This window comes from Crocodylus porosus, unplaced genomic scaffold (genome assembly GCF_001723895.1).
Source record: "Crocodylus porosus isolate Cpor-Errol unplaced genomic scaffold, CroPor_comp1, whole genome shotgun sequence".
In the NCBI taxonomy this organism is placed as follows: Eukaryota; Metazoa; Chordata; order Crocodylia; family Crocodylidae; genus Crocodylus; species Crocodylus porosus.
This window is the reverse complement of record NW_017728950.1, coordinates 49,356,313-49,372,655: the sequence shown is the minus strand read 5'-3', so window position 1 is coordinate 49,372,655 and position 16,343 is coordinate 49,356,313. Positions and strand designations below refer to the sequence as shown.

General features: G+C 46.1%; 1 protein-coding gene and 1 long non-coding RNA gene across 2 annotated transcripts in view; one reads left to right on the top strand and one right to left on the bottom strand.

Annotated features, from left to right (window-relative positions):
• The window catches only part of LOC109323657, a 24,273-nt gene extending 12,227 nt beyond the window's left edge, over positions 1-12,046 (bottom strand). Inside the window, exons 1-2 of the long non-coding RNA XR_002104711.1 lie at positions 11,953-12,046; positions 1,259-1,267 (exon numbers count right to left, since the gene is read on the bottom strand). This is a non-coding gene — a long non-coding RNA (uncharacterized LOC109323657). The remainder of the gene's footprint in view (positions 1-1,258; positions 1,268-11,952) is intronic.
• SH3GL2 (SH3 domain containing GRB2 like 2, endophilin A1) overlaps positions 5,686-16,343 on the top strand; it is a 215,102-nt gene continuing 204,444 nt past the window's right edge. Inside the window, exon 1 of the mRNA XM_019555338.1 lies at positions 5,686-5,979. Within this exon, the coding sequence (XP_019410883.1) occupies positions 5,935-5,979 (45 nt within the window). The 5' untranslated portion in view covers positions 5,686-5,934. The remainder of the gene's footprint in view (positions 5,980-16,343) is intronic.

Here is a 16,343-nt window from a genome sequence, read left to right as displayed (position 1 = left end):
TGGACGTGTGCCAGAATAATTTTCTCAAACAGCTTGCCTAGGATCAAGGTAAGACTAATGACCTATAGTTTCCCTGGTCCTCCTTCTTCCCCTTTTTGAACATAGGAACCACGTTGTCCGTCTTCCAGTCCTCTGGCTCCACACCAGAGCACACGAGTGCTCATAAAGCCACGCCAGGGGTCCTGCAATGACCTCGGCCAATTCCTTTATTACTCTAGGGTGGAGATCATCCGGACTGGCTGACTTGAATACGTCCAGTCCCTCCAGAAGTTCCCTAACTTGTTCTTCACTCACCCTTGGCCCAGGTGCACCTCCCCTGGGGCCTGAGGGGGGCCCAGTGCGGGGGTGGCTGTTCCGGTCCCTGCTTAGGAAGATGGAGACAAAGAAATCATTAAATATGTTGCCTTTATCATCTGGTGTGATGACCAAATTTCCTAACGTGTCCTGCACGGGCCCCACATTACCTGGAACCTTCTTTTACCCCCTATGTATTTAAAGAAGGACTTCTTATTGTCCTTAATCTGGGAAGCCAGTCCCAGTTCCAACTCTGCCTTGGCCTTCCTGACTCCCCCCTACATCCCCAAGCAACTGCAGTATAGACTTCCCTGGTGATGTCCCCTCTTTTCCACTGGGTGTACACCTCCCTTTTTGCTAGGAGACATTTCCGGATGCTTTTGGTGAGCCATGGGGGCTTGTGTGCCCTCTTGCTCCCTTTGGTCCTTGTTGGGATTAGCTGTCTTTGGGCTTGCAGGATTGTCTCCTTGAGGAGTGACTACTCTCCTTGGACACCTGGCTCCCCTCCCCTCTGGGACCTCAGTGCATCCCTGACTTTTCTCTAATTTGAGCAGGCTTTTAGTGAGTGTGGACAAGTTTAGATATTCTTTTGGGATTTGTTTATTTTTTTATTTTTTTATTTTATCTGCTTTATCTGGATTTTTTCTAAGCCACCCTCAACTTTTTGGGGAAATGTCCAGAGAGAAAGATACAGGTGGGAACGGGGGGGCAGGGAAGGAAGGGGAAATGACGATAATGATCTCTTCCACAAAGCACCTTGAGGTCTTCTAATAAAAGAGATAATAAGATATGAAATCTGCCTACAAGAGCTAGGCACTCCTATTAAGAATGGAAATGTTATTTTATTAGGTGTCCAGATGAATCTGTATGTATCTGTATCAGGGCACTAAGATGCCTGCTACTTGTAGAGCTGGAATAACCACTCAGGTGCCAGTTGCTAGGGCAACTGGATGGAGCCAGTGACCCACACCTGCTAGTGGTCAGCTGCCTAGAAGGGGCAAGGCCTGGCTCCCTTTTAAACCCCAGGACTGAGTCCAGGCAGGCAGTTTCCTGCTGGCAGCCAAAGGGTGAAGGAGCTCTGCTGGAGCAAGTAAAAGGAAGCCCCCAGGGTTGCTCCATCCCTTACCAGTCTCCAGAGCTGCTTGTATAGTTCAGGCTTCTTTCTTTTACTTGTGTGCCTGTGGTGCCGTGTTATTCTGGTCTTGGGTTTTTTTTTTTTTTGGTGTTTTTTTTTTTTTTTTGGTGGCCTGGGAGGTGGCAGGTTTGGGTTCATTTGCTGGTTTTGGGCTTGCAGCCCTCCAGCTGTGGGGTTGATGCCTGGGCCCCCTGGACCTTGTGATTGGAGCAGGAAAAAGGGTCCCCGGGCCTCAAGACAATGGAAAAGGCTAGAGCCTCAAAGTCAAACCCTATTTAGTGGGTTTAGATGGGGAGGCCTAGCTAGAGAAAATCAGGGGTCAGTCCCAAATAGGGGAAAGGCCCCAACATATCCAATACAATAGGCAGCCTCCTGCTCACAAGAACTCATCCTTACTTTCCATCAAGACATTGCAGGTGAGTATAGGGTGGGGCATAAGAACCCCAAAGAAGGATCCTAGGGCGCTTATGCAAGGTGTGGAGTGCTAGATAGATGGTGCGGGGAAGGGGAAGAGCGACCTGTTACGGTATCCCTTGGATGAAGGGGTAGAAAGTAAGGAGTGTGGTATGCAACAATATCACCCTAACTGGGTTCACATAAGATATTGTAAACGTTTGCTATAAATCAGTTATTATGGTCTAATCTCTGAGGTGCTGCCACAGTTGTACATGATGAGAAAAAATGTAAGTATTGCTCTACTTTGTGTTAGGACACTCATACAATCAGGAATGTGGCTAGTGGGAAATTCTATAATCTTTCTCATTGGAGCAAAAGATTTTCTTCCATTTAATGATGTTCTCTTATTGAAGTAATGTAAAGCAACTGCTGATGTCAGTGGAGTTAAATTTAGGATGTTATTTTTAACTGATAAGGGCAGATATTTGTTTCTTAAATATTTAAATATGGTTTATTTTTATTCATATTGTAATAGGGGCCCCTAACTTCTGGTACTGAACACAGGGTGCAGGCTGCAATGAGACAAACTGCAGAGTTGTGGGCCTGCTAACAGGGTGCAGGCTGCAAGGGCAGACCACAAGCAGCAGAGCAGTAAGCAAAGTAATCAGTAAGGGGAAACCCCTGCTGCTTATCAGGGAAGGAGCAGAGCAGTAAGCTTGCTAATAGTAAGCCCTTGTGCCCTGATAGGGAAGTGGGGGTGGACTGGTGCCTTGAAGGGGTAGAGTCAGTCAGGGGATTTTTTCTTGGGCTGAAAGGGGAATTGAATTGAAGCTAAGTGAAATTATTAGAATATGACTCAGCCTAGACCCAGGAAAGTTACTCTGATGGGACTGTGAAGGAGAGCCAGTCTGCTAATTTGTAAAATGAAGCATGAGGGAGCTGTGGGGGTTTTGGGGAGGCTGCTGAGAACCTGCTAAAAGGGGCAAGACTGTAAGGGGGATGATGCTGTGGGGGGCTTCTGCAGGGCCCAAGGACACTGGAGTGGTTGGGAACTACTGCAGGGCACTGAGAGTGTTCTGGTTCAAGGACCTCCTCCCAGCTTTATCCCTGGTAACAAGGCATGGCAGGTGAGGTGGGAGATGTTGTAGAGTGCCAGAAAGGAAAACAGGCTGCCAAGTGGCAGAAGCCTGTCTGAGGAAACCCCAGACCTGCTACAATATGCAAAATCAATGGCAAGATGGGGTAATCACTTACACATTTGTGAAAGGTGTGAAAACAGTCATCCAGTCCATTTCTGGGACAGTTTAGGATTGCTCCCATGCCACCATGTCCTCTAGTGTTTATTTAAAGCAATATTTCTTTACCTATAATTACACAACAGACATTTTTGGTTTAAAAAAATATTTATATATTTATTTTTAAAACCCCCAGATGCCTGTCTGTGTGTATGTATGCATACATGTATACACACATAAATATGTCTATCTATAGATATGCTGGCTGAGACGTCTAGGTTTAGAAGAGGGATTTGATCCACCTGTAGATCTTGCAACTTGGCTTCCATATATATATGTCTTTATGTGTGTACATGTATGTATGTATGTATGTGGGTATATCTACATCTACCATTTCACTTGCTCAAAAAGAGCAGGGAAATGGAGAAAGCATCCTTTGCTCCTGTCTCTCAGTTGGTTGAAGGAATATCAAATCATTTGTTTTGTAAATAGCTCCTTTTACTTTTCATTGTCTTCAGCCTCTGTAAAGCAGGGGTAGGCAATGTTTTTTGGCCAGAGTGCTGAAAAAACCACAATGTGTACCTTGGAAGGTGCCAGAGTGCCAACATGCCAGCAAAACAAAACAAGGGCGGGGGGTACACAGCAGGATGCACAGCATATTAGTATAATCATAAATATTGCCTTTTTATGGGAAATACCAGATTTTCTAAAAATTGTAAACCTGGTGACAATAAATAGAACTTCAGTGCACTGCCACTCTGGGTCACACACGCTGCACTCCCAGCCCTGCTGCCCTCCCCTGGGCCCTCTAAAGCACAGCGCGTGCAACCCAGAGCAGACGTGCACAGAGGGGCTGCACAGGGACGTTTCCTGCTGCTGAAAGCTCCATGCTGCCCTGGTCACACTTCCCTTGTGTGCACGGGGGCAGCAGCACAGAGTTGTGTGCCTTGCTGCTGCCCCCACCTGCAGGGGAAGTGTGGCCAGGGCAGCAGGGACCTCAGGGCAGCAGGCAGCTTTTGTGTACCTTCCCACTGTGCCCTGCCATGCCAGTTTCCACATGCTGCTCTACAGAGGCAACATGGTGGGGAGCATTGCCAGCACCTGCTGCCTGCCTGGGGCTGGGAGGTAGCCAGGGAGGCAGCAGCTGTTTGCAGCCTCCCGGCTGCAGCTGGCCCAGGATCTGGGTAGCTGCTGCCAGCCATGGATCCTGGGCTCCTTGCAGTAGGGCTTGCATCCTCCCAGCTGCCTGCTGGGAGCGACACAGGCCCTGTGGCTATCAGCAGCTACCCAGAACCTGAGTAGGCTGCAGCTGAGAGTCTGCAAACAGCTTCTGCTTCCCTGTCCTGGCCCTGGCTGTTTCCCGGCCCTGGGCTCTGGGAAGGCAGCAGGTGCCAGCACTACATCTGTTGGCCAGGGCAGGGAGGCAGCAGCTGTTTGCAGCCAGCCCAGGCTCTGGAGTATCTGCTGCCAGCCATGGTGCTCGGGCTGCAGATACTCCAGATGCAGCAGGGCTTGCAGCCTCGCAGCTGCCTGCTGGGAGCAGCCCAGGCTCTGTGGCTAGCAGCAGCTGCCTAGAGTCCAGACTGGTGGTCACGTGCCAAGCAAAACGGCCTCGTGTGCCATGCTCAGCACGCGTGCCAGGGGTTGCTGACCCTTCCTCCTAAAGTCTTATTTAGAGAAGACTTGATGCTGAGGCAGGAAGAAAAAGAATGTGTGGAGGTGGCAGGTAACTCCCTGATACGTAGTAGGTGGCAGACCGGAGAGTGCCTTAACTGACAGGCCATCTCAGCTCAACAGATTTTTGACCTTTTAAGATTATTCTTTATCTGTCATTAACATTCATTTGGTAAAATAATCCAGGAGAGATTTAATGGGATATTACACCAGATTTCAAATCTGGGTGCTTAAAAATTAGACACTGAGCTCCACTACTAGGCACACCAAATAAGGCCTAAATCCTTGGGTATATAACACGAATAAATAGAATTTTCACATGCATAAAATCAAATACCTGTATGTTTAGGGAACTGCTGCTGTAAGTGGCTGGATTCTCTGAGGTAACTGCCTGTCTTCCACTCATTTTTAGTGGAGGATGTTGAGCATCTAGGAAAATTATGCCACTTTTATTCTGATGCCCTGCTATGGAGTTAAGTGCCCATGTTTAGGTTCGCATATTTGAAGAGGATGGCCTAATTATAGCAAAATCTGAACTTCCTCTGCAGTCCTTGGACGACACTAATAGTGCAGAAAGGAACTGGCAGGGGTTGGCTAGTTAGCACAGGGACACAAGGCCAGAAATCCAGAGCAGGGCCTGCAGAGTGGCAGGCATGTATGATTAATAGAAAATAAAGAAACATAAAATGTTTGCGATGGTTACTTCTTTACTAATTTGTAGTGATTTGGGAATCTCTGTCCTAATTGGAAACACTGCAGGGTTTTAAATGCCTAGTAAAAAGTGGTTTTTTTTGTTGCAGCTGTTTTATGCTTGGGTTTTATGGGGGTATTTAAAAAAAAAAATAACAATGAAAATTCTGCTAAAGGGAAATCAGGGCTGCTGACATTGTGCAAACAAATGGGAAAGGCTGGGTTTGCTCTTAGCTGGGTTTGCTCTTACAGGATACGGGAGGGAAAAGGGATGCTAAGTTTCCCCTTTAAGAGGCTGGATTTCCTCTCTCTGACGTCAGGGTGTTTCTGCACCACCGACTGATACCCTGTTCGGTGGGCTAAAGAGGATCTGGGAGCTGCCAGCTAGTGAGGGAGACGGAGAAATCATCTCCCCTTTCAGCTGCAGCCAGCCATCTGGTCCTTTCTCTTTTCCTGCAGCAGCAGAAGCAGCATTCGTGAGTCCCAGGAGATTCCTTGCGGCATCCCACGATGTCTGTAGCAGGGCTGAAGAAGCAATTCCACAAAGCCACTCAGGTACAGGGGCAGCATTGTCAGGTAGTGGAGGAGGGAGGAGGTAGGAAATGATGGCGTGTCCCTGAGCCTCAGGCTTCCTGCAGCTCCCACTGTTCTGGAGTGGTGACGGAGAGAGAGAGAGAGTGTGTGTGTGTGTGTGTGTGTGTGTGTGTGTGTGTGTGTGTGTGTGTGTGTGTGTGTGTGTGTGCGCGTGCACATGAGAGCCAGTCTCTGTGTGCCAGTGGCTGCTGTCACTGCTGCTGTGGGTGAGCAAGTTGGACCCTGGCAGCTAGACCTCCTCCATGGTGGGGGTGAGGCTGCACTGATCAGAGGCAGTCACTGGATGGCACAATTCTCTGGATTGGCCGAACCCCAGGTTCAAGGTGGTGAGAGGTGACAGGGGCAGAAGGAGAAGGGGCCATCTGATTCACTTCATTTGAGGGAACGAAGAAAGGGGGATCCTGGTTGGTGCCAGCCCCTGGAAGGTAGACAGATGCTGGGAAGCCTCTTTTTGCTTGTAGCTTTTTGCTGCAGTGCACCCATAGGGCCAAACTGGGTTACACTTTTTCCCTGCTTCTCCTCTCAGGCTCTCATTACTCCAGCTGACTTTCTGGGATACAAGCATGATTTGGGAAAAGTAGGGGTGTGAGTGGAGTGGGAGGGAAGCTGCAAGGGACCATGCAGTTGGCCTCTACCAGGATCTGCAGCACCAACAGGTACCATATCCTTCTCCCTTGGGGAAGGTGAGGAACACACAGGATCATTTGATCCCGTACTGCAGCCCTGCTTTACAGCTGCAGTTGCATTATTTAACAGGTGGAGCCCAGGATCGGATGGCAGGAACCTCTGCTTTCACCCTCCCTATCTCCTCCAAGCAGCTTTGTAGCTGTATTACTCAGTAGGATTTGTCTCTTCCACCCACAGGGCTGCTCTACCTCCCTTCCCAGTCAGGTGGGGAGCAGACTGGGTGGCAGCAGAGCAAAGCGCATTTGCCATGATTGTTCCCTAGACTGCTAAGAGTATGACTTCATTTATGACAACTGCACCTAGTCATGTGGCTGGCTGTGGGATTATGTAAAGTCTTTCTCCTCTGGTGACCTTGCAGTGCTGTACTTACTGTACTTTGGTTGCTGTCTGAAATCTGTTCCATCATATGAGCAATTATACAGTGTCCTCAGGTGCTGTGAAAGGGCCCAGTGCTTTTCTCTCTCCCTCTCATGAGAAAAGAAACCTCTGAAGGGATTCTCCATGTTGGCTGCACTTGCTCAATATCTCCTTGGTCCTCTGGCCAATTTATCTACACTCAAACTAATTTAATGATGTGTTTTGTTTGGTCTTTGAGTCCTGAAGCAGGCTTGATGCTAATTTTTGCTGGATTTCATATTGTGACATTATATACTGTGTGCTGGCTAAGACTTCTGGGTTTGAAGAGGGATTTGATCCACCTGTAGATCTTGCAACTTGGCTCCTATGTGAGTTCCTTCTTCGTGGCTTGTTTTTTGTTTTTTGGTAAGCCACCAATAAAGTGTGATTTTTCCAGATCATAGCCGAAGTGTTGTAACTAATTAAGTTACCTCTGTTGAATACACTATGGGGAATCGCCTGCTTTTTATCTTGTATATGCTATTAGCAAGATCAAGGTTTAAGTTTTGCTAGATTTGAATTAAAAATATATATATTTAGGGCAATCCAATCTCATTTACACTGCAGTGTAGCTAAAACAGTTTCACTTACGTCAGTAAAGTTACTGTTGTACCTACAGAGTTGAGACCAAGACCAGAATTTGGTTCTGTCTCTTTTTACTCTTATAAAATGGATAAAACTATCAGCCATGGCATTGTGATCCTTCTTGTGGAATGTCTTCAGGGCATTGTATAAGGCAACTGTTCCCCAGTCATCACTGACTGAAGGGCAGCTATGCTGAGAAAGTAACTTGCTGCAGGCATCATCAGGTTTTGCTCTCTTTGTCAACCTGAGTTTTAATATTTTAACTTACTGGGGCTATGTGCAATATCATACGGGCTCAAGAGCAACATAGTCCCCACAAACGATGGGGAGTGAGGGTGGGGATCACTGGTGTGAAAGGTCATGGCAGACACTCTCCAAAATTAAGCTTGTAAAATTCGGTGTGCAGTAACGATACCTTTTGAGACCTTGTGGGCTTTTTTTCTTTCCTTTTCTCATCGCATTTCACAGGATTCTAGGGAAAGTATATTTGCTTTGTTATCAGTTGTGCAGCAACTCTTTAACCACATCTGAAAAGGGCTTGCTGAAATACTGGTTCTAGTTTTGGTGTCCTCCACACTATGATTAAAGGAACTGGTGTTATGCCTTTCAATTAAATGGGATATACCGAGACCTGTTGGCACATGCATACTTACAAAAACATTCCATCCCATCTTTCATATTGCGCTGTGTTGCATTGTGTGGAAAATACCCTTCACACAAACCCTACTGTGACTGTGACAGATGGATGTAAGTCACAATTAAGTTTCTTAAGCAATATAGTCAAGTACAGCTGCTGCTACTTCATTATTTTGCCCTTTATTTCCTCCAGTGCCTAACTGAAGGCAAGGAATCATCATCACTGCAGTGAGCTCTGATACCCAAAGTAAGAGTGCCAGTGCAGCACTTGCCAGATCTAAGAAGTGGATGAATGTGCTGAAGTTTACTTTGCAATGATCAAATCTGCTGAGCAGTACCATAGCTAAGGGGGAGCAACTGGGGCACCAGGCTTGGGTGCCAAGTTAGAGGTCTGGAAGAGAGATTTCATAAAGCAGTTTGAGCCAAATCAGTTAAGTCTGATACTACATTCAACCAGGTTTATCTCAAACCAGCTTTGGCCATTTTGAAACTGGTTTATGTGCACTGAGTTTCTGTTCTGTTATAGGTTTAAACCAGCTTCTGATCAATTAAACTGGTTTATGTGTAATGTCAGTCCCTAGCCAGAGAGGTGCAAAAACAGCAGCTGCTGTGCTGTCAGCCTGGCTGCTGCTGACAGTCCCGCCACTGATGCTGCCCTGTGCACCGCCACCCCCCAGGGCACAAAACTGCGAATCAGGCTCCTCTTCATGAAAGAATTTCTTTAGTGTTCTATAAACTGTAGGAGTAAATAGGAGGCAGTCATTGCCCAAGCATGATGAATAGTGATTGCCACACTAATCACTGGTTCTGAGGATCCCTTTTAGCAGTGATACTGTCATTCCTGAGGTGGAAGAGTTTTAACTGGCTGGAACCAAAATAGCAGCTGGATTCCAAATTTAGAAACCTGGCAGCAGGCAACCAGCGATTTCCGGGACCAGCCTTGACTCAAGAATAATTTGTACTCATGCCGTGAGTTTACTTGCATGAGTGAAAATTGCTCTCAGGTAAAGCTTGTGAGGTTGGGCCTTTTTGTTTTACTAATTTTCTAAGCATGATAGCTGATTGAGAAACCAAGAGCTTGAGTCTGCTAACATTACTCATCTAAGTAGTTCAATTAACTAGAGCTTGGCAGGATAGTTTGCTGTATGAAATGAGACTTGTCAACTAAAAATACACAGCGTTTATTTCACTAGTTACTAAACAGGATGTGACAGTTTACACAAGGGTTTCTACTGAGATGTCACCTGCATGTCACAATGTAGTCCCAAACCAGGCAGGAACTACTTAGATCTGAACCTTTGTGTTTTGTTTTATTCTATTTGACTTTCCACCCCTCCCTGCTGTTCTTTTTTTTTTTTTTCACTACAACTTGTAGATTTAATTTCTTTAAAAAAAAAAGACAAAAAAACAAACTCCCACAGGATTGTTTTCAAAATACGTCAACTAGATTTTAGTTAATGAGGTCCTAGGGAAAACAATATAGATATAATGCTCCATGTGTACACCTGGAATAAATGAACAAGGTTTTGTAGGAGAATTAATAATTCTATGACATTTACCAGCAAGATTACTTTCATACATTAATAGCGCTCCATGCTTTGAAACCTTTTAATATGCCATTCAATTGAAAAGTAGTTTCTGAGGCTGGAGTCCTTCAATCTGGTATAATTTTTCTACACAGTTACACTGAATTACAAAATATCAGGCTGAGCTGTATGGAATAGCCTAAGTAATTCATTAATTGTGCCCACACAGCAACAAAGGAGGAAAGATGGGAGAACCTTCTGGACTACAAAGACTTATAAAGACTTTTTTTTTTTTTTTTCAAAGAATTTATAATGGACAAGTAAATGTTGTTCAATATGTGTGTGTGTGTGACTTGGTATCTTACCCATTAGGTGCACAGGCCTACCTTCCATTAATGTTAATGGGAGTTTATGTTTATATCAAGGAGAAAATAGACCCCCAAAAGTTTTATGTGGGGTTTTTTTTTTTGCTTTTTATATTAAAAAAAGAAAGAAAAAAAAGAAAAAAGTAGACTAAACTTGCTCTTTGGTTGCCATTGATTTGCAATGCAGACTCACTGGCATACAAGAAACAGAATAGCTTTGAAATAGCACCAGCTTTGTGGCAGCAGGCATCATGTAATAAGGCAATAATCTCAGAAATTTGCAAGCAAGACAGAAGTTTTGAAAAGAATAGAATCATAGAAATTAAGGGTAGGAATGGAAAGGAATTGACAAAGACACTGGTGGTTGAGTGCATGATTCCACTCTACCTTGGCAATAGTGGCTGGGGGAGCTACTAAAAGAACTGTCACCATTTAAATAGACAGTCTGGCTGCACTTGCAGCTTGCAATTTAGCTTTTATTTTAACTTGGCAACATCATTATAAGAGATGGCATGGCTTAATTTGACTGCGTGAACTGCACTGCCTCCATGCTAACATCTGTCAGTAACTTGTTGGGAGGCTGACGTTATAAATGGTAGGCACAAAGTTTTTCTTTAACAAGGCAGCCAGTGAAAGTGTGTAGTAAATGACCAGGCAAAAATTGGATGGGTCTGTAGTGCCAGCAACAAATGCAACATAGGCTGCACAATATCACATTGACTTCAAAGGGATTCTGCACAGGTTCAGGGTTCTGGCTATATGGATTCTGTTACACAATGGGGACTCTAGGGATGATATAAAATCTTTAAAAAATGAATAAATGAAGGAGAGAGAGAGAGTTACATGCAGCATACTTTGAGTGTTCTGGAAGAAAGTCTACTCCATGGCATTGATCCAGCAAAGCAGCTAAACACATGCTTGACCTTAAGCATGTGAACAATTCTGTTGAAACTCTGTCAGTAAAACTCATTTTTAAGTGCTTTGCTAGAACATGGCCCATCTGACCAAACAACAAAGTTGCCAGTGTCAGAGATGAGTGTACTATGGTTTAGTGTGGTAGGGAAAGGGAATTCAAGGACGGGTACTACCTATTTGATATATTCCAAGTGCTTTACACACTTGATTACATTCTCAGAATCACAGTATGGTGCAGAGAAGTCATTAGTATTTTTGTTCTTTTCCTTGTATAGACAGGAATCTGAGTTAGAGAGGCTGATAACATTTTTTATTTGGAAAGCCAAAATATACACCTGGGCTCCTAAATAAAAAGCAGTACCATTCTCTGAGATGCTGAGCTCCCATGTAACCCTGTAGTTTTCAACTTTTTTTTTAAAGACTTGAGGCACCTTTTGGAAAATATCAGCTCTTTACTTTTCACTCCATAATATGACTACAGAAAAATACCATATTTACCTTGAATACAAGATGAGGTTTTGCCCCAGTCACTATAGGGGGGGAAAAAAGCTCCGTATCTTACAAGGAAACTTCATTAACTACGTTTTCTAACATGAAACTGCTGCCAAAAGCAGCATGTGCTCGGAAACCAGCTATGAAGCTGTTTAAATGTAGCCATCATTGAGCATGACTATAAAACACATGGCCCATATTGGGCAAACATACGGAGGGGACCCTACCACAAGGCTATATGATAGTGCCCATTGTGCTCAATTCCTTTCAGCACTGACTCATTTACAAGTCATACTACATTGCATACATTTTTACTTCCTCTTCATTCCTACAGCTGCACATTTCTTTCCAATTTCCAAATATTCCTGTTTCTTCACCAGCCTTAAATGTCTGGCAAACATCACCAAATGGGACCTCAAACAGTTTACCCAGAATCTCTCTGTTGCCTCCTCTCTCAGCCTGTTGCATATGATTAGTGTGGCCCTGCCCTCCATGAGGTGGAGCCAGAGCAGGTCCCGGCACCTCATTTGTGTATAGATTCTTGCAGGTCTCATGACAAGAACACCTGTTTCCATTTGAGTGTGTGGGGCTAATTATCAAGTGAATCCTTTGTGGGTGGTATCTGGTGTACACACACATACTGAGCACTGCTGAGCTGTGGGGCCATGCTTATTTGAAACATTGTTGTCTCTCCTTGGGCCCAGCCCAATGAACTATATGGTAAATCAGGGGTTTTCAACCTTTTTTACTAAGTGTACCTCAAGTGGCCTCCTTTTTAATAAGTGTACCCCTGCAGGGGGTAAGTGGCAGAATGGCAAGTGGGGGTGGTGGCAGCGAGGGGCCAGACGGTGGGGGGAGGGGAGGCTTGGGGGGGTGAGCAGCCGGATGGCAAGTGTGGCAGGGTGGTGAGTGGCGGCAGTGTGGCGCCTTTGCGGCCCACAGAAGGGTGCTGATGCTCTCCCTGCCCTGGCTCTGCTCCTGTTAGGCAGCGGCACTCCATCCCTGCTCACAGGCTCATACCCCCTGGGACCTTTCCAAATACTCCCTGGAGTACCTGTACCCCTGGTTGGCAACCCCTGTGGTAAATCATGAGCCTTTTTATATACAATGGAAAGTATGCATGATAAGTAGGTACATAAGTTCTGCTTAAAATGTGCTTATAGAGTTCCTGTACTAAACCTTATGGCAGCTTCAAAAGAAGTAAAATGCATCAATTCTGGATGAATTAAGTCTGTAGTTACCCACGGTAATTTGCCTATGTGAAAATTACTAGTTATTTTTATTTCAAAGTCAGTGGGTGTGTCTACATGTGAAATTAATACAAAGCAATAAACCCTGGTGCTTATTGAATAAGTTTATTGTTACTGGCACTTCAGCTTCATGCGTGCCCAAGACTGCAGCATGGTGAGCTGGGTTGGAGCAGCCCCAGCTCTCAGGGGCCCCTGGGGGCCAGTCTGCCAGTCCAAGGCTGTGCTGACCCGGCTCAGTGTGCTGCAGAGGGCCTGGCTGGGGCATGAGGGTGCTCCAGTGTAGGACTAGCCAGCAAGCAGCCCTGCACAGAAGCACTTTTGTGCCCCAGCCAGCCCTGTCCACGTCTACACGTGTTGCTGTGCAGTAAGGAACTCTGCTGTAGAATAGTACTTGTATTTTCAAGTACTAACCTGCAGTGGAATTAATTAATTTTCTATAGCCTAATAGGGCTGCACGTGTAGACAGTTCCGCACTAAGCATAATTAGGTAGTAATTAGCCAGCTCTGCAGTAAAAGTCTCATGTGGATATGCCCAGTGTTTTAAAATATGTCCCTCATTTTCCATGTTCTCGGCAAGAATGGGGTCCGACAGTGAGGGAGAGGGGGAAGGGGCTGCAGGGCAGAGGGCAAGGGGACTATCTGCCTCCCCCGACTTATTTTTCCTGCTGTAGCAGTGGGCAGGGGGTGACAAATTCAAGGTAAACCTCCAATATTTAGATTCTATACCTGGAAAATTATAACAAATGTATGGAAAATGTATATATAGAATCTAATTATTGGGGAATCCTCTTATAATCAGGGTTGTCTTACATTCCAATAAATATGGTAAGAGGAATTATTCTGTTGCGGAAGGCTCAGACCACAACAGGCCAGTATGTTTTTGACACTCTGGATTCCTGTTTAAACCTATTGGTTTATTTTGTGCCTTCTGTGGGTGTTTGCATACCTAACAGTGCTAATATTGCCTGATACCCTGTGACACCCTTAAAAGGAGTTTGTGGCACCCTGGTTGAGAATCACTGATGTGAATGAGAGCACTGAGTGCTTTTATAGTCTCATAGTAGCTAGGGTCAGGAGGGACCTGAACAGATCATCTAGCCTGACCACAGGCAGGAATGAATGCTGGGTTCACAAGACCCCAGACAGGTGATCATCCAATCTCCTCTTGAATTTGCCCAAGGTGAGGGCAAGGACCACTTCCCTGGGAAGCTGGTTCCAGATTTTGGCCACCCTAACTGTAAAAAAAATTGCCTTCTGATCACTAATCTAAACCTATTCTCCATCAGCTTATTACCATTGTTCCTTGTCATCCCAGGTGGTGCTGGGGAGAAAAGGGCTCTGCCTATTTGCTGTTGATCTCCCCTGATGAGTTTGTAGGCAGCCACCAGGTCCCCCCCTCAACCTCGTCTTGCTGAGGCTGAACAGGTTCAGGTCCCTCAGTCTCTCCTCATACGGCCTGTCCTGCTGCCCTCTCACCAAATGGGTGGCCCTCCTCTGAACCCTCTCCAGGCTGGCCACATCCCTCTTGGAATGCAGTGCCCAGTACTGGACGCAGTACTCCAACTGCGGCCTGACCAAAGTCGCATAGAGGGGGAGTATCACTTCTCTGGACCGGCTTGAGATGAATCTTTGGATGCATGACAAGGTATGGCTGGCCTTGCTGGCTGCGGTCTGGCATTGGCGGCTCATGTTCATCTCAAGATCCGTTCCGCCTCTGTGCTTTCAAGACGTGAACTTCCCAGTTTGGATGTATGCTGTGGATTTCTTCCCAAGGTGCAGCATTTGTCTATGTTGAACCCCATCCTATTCTCATCTGCCCACTTTTGTAGTCTGTCTAAATCTATTTGCAGCCTCTCTCTCCCTTCAAGTGTGTCCGCCTCACCCCACATCTTAGTGTCATCAGCAAACTTGGTCAGTGTGCTTTCCACCCCCTCATCCAAGTCACTGATGAAGATGTTAAACAGTGCGGGCCTTAGGACTGAGCCCTGGGGTACCCCACTGCTCACGTTTTACCAGGTTGAGTACAACCCGTCCACCGCTACTCTCTGGGGGTGCCCCATCAGCCATTTTTTTTTTACCCATCCAACTGTGTAGGCATCAATGCCACAGTCACTTAATTTATTGATGAGATGGGGTGAGAAACATTATCAAAGGCCTTCTTAAAGTGTAGAAAGACTACGTCCATGGTGATACCATCACCCATGGATTTAGTCACCTGGTCATAAATGGCAACTAGGTTGGTCAGGTAGGACCTGCCTTTGATGAACCCATGCTGATTGCCCCTAAGCATGGTTTTCCCTGCTGGCCCCCCACAGATGTGCTCCTTGATAATTTTCTCCAAGAACTTCCTGAGCACCAAGGTGAGGCTTACAGGCCTATAGTTACCTGGGTCCTCCCTCCTCCCTTTTTGAAAATTGGGAACACATTAGCCAGTTTCCAATCCCCTAGCACCTGGCCAGAAGACCATGAATGCTCATACAGCTGGGCTAAAGGCTCCACGATGACCCCTGCCAGCTCCCTCGACACCCTTGGATGGAGGGCATCTGGGCCTGCAGATTTAAAAATGTCTAGCCCTTCCAGAAGATCCCTAACTACATCTGGACTGACTGAAGGCCTGACAGAGCCATCCCTGAGATTGTCCTTACCTCTGGTAGGTGGGATGTCCCGGTCCCTGTTCAAGAAAATAGAGGCAAAGAAACTGTTAAAAATATCATCTTTCTTGTCTGAAGTAGCCACAAGATTACTGTTTGCGTCTTGCAGGGGCCCTACATTGCCTGGTGCCCTCTTCTTGCTCCCAGTGTACTTGAAAAAGGACTTTTTGTTGTCCTTAATCCTGGACGCTAGCCTGAGTTCCATCTCTGCCTTGGCCTTCCTAATAGCCCTCCTACACTCATGGGCTGAGGAGGAGTACTCCTCCTTGGTGATAGCTCCTTCCTTCCACTGGTTGTACGCCCACCTTTTAGTCCTCAGGCATTGCTGAATGCCCTTGCTGAGTCGAGGAGGTTTCTGAGCACTTTTACCCCCCTTGCTTCTCTTGGGGACTGTTATTCTTTGGGCCTGGAGGATTGCCCCCTTAACCATCCCTCGTGGACTCCCATCTTCTCTACCTTCTGGGCCCTCAGTCCTCCCCCACTATTCTCCTAATCTCATTGAAGTTGGCCCTTCTGAAGTCAAGGGTATTAGCCTTGGTGTAAGCCCTTGACACCCTGCGTTGGATAGTGAAATCCAGCAGGTGATCATAGAATCATAGAAGTAGGGTCAGAAGGGACCTTGTAAATTCTCAAGTCCAACCCCCCCCACCTGGGTGGGAGAAAAGACTGGACTCAAATGAGTCCAGCCAGGTAGGCATCAAGCCTCTTCTTAAAGATCCCCAGGGTAGGAGCCAGCACCACTTCCCTAGGAAGCTGGTTCCAGCTCCTAACTGTGAGGTAGTTCTTGCGGATGTCTAATCTAAACCTACTCTCTAATAATTT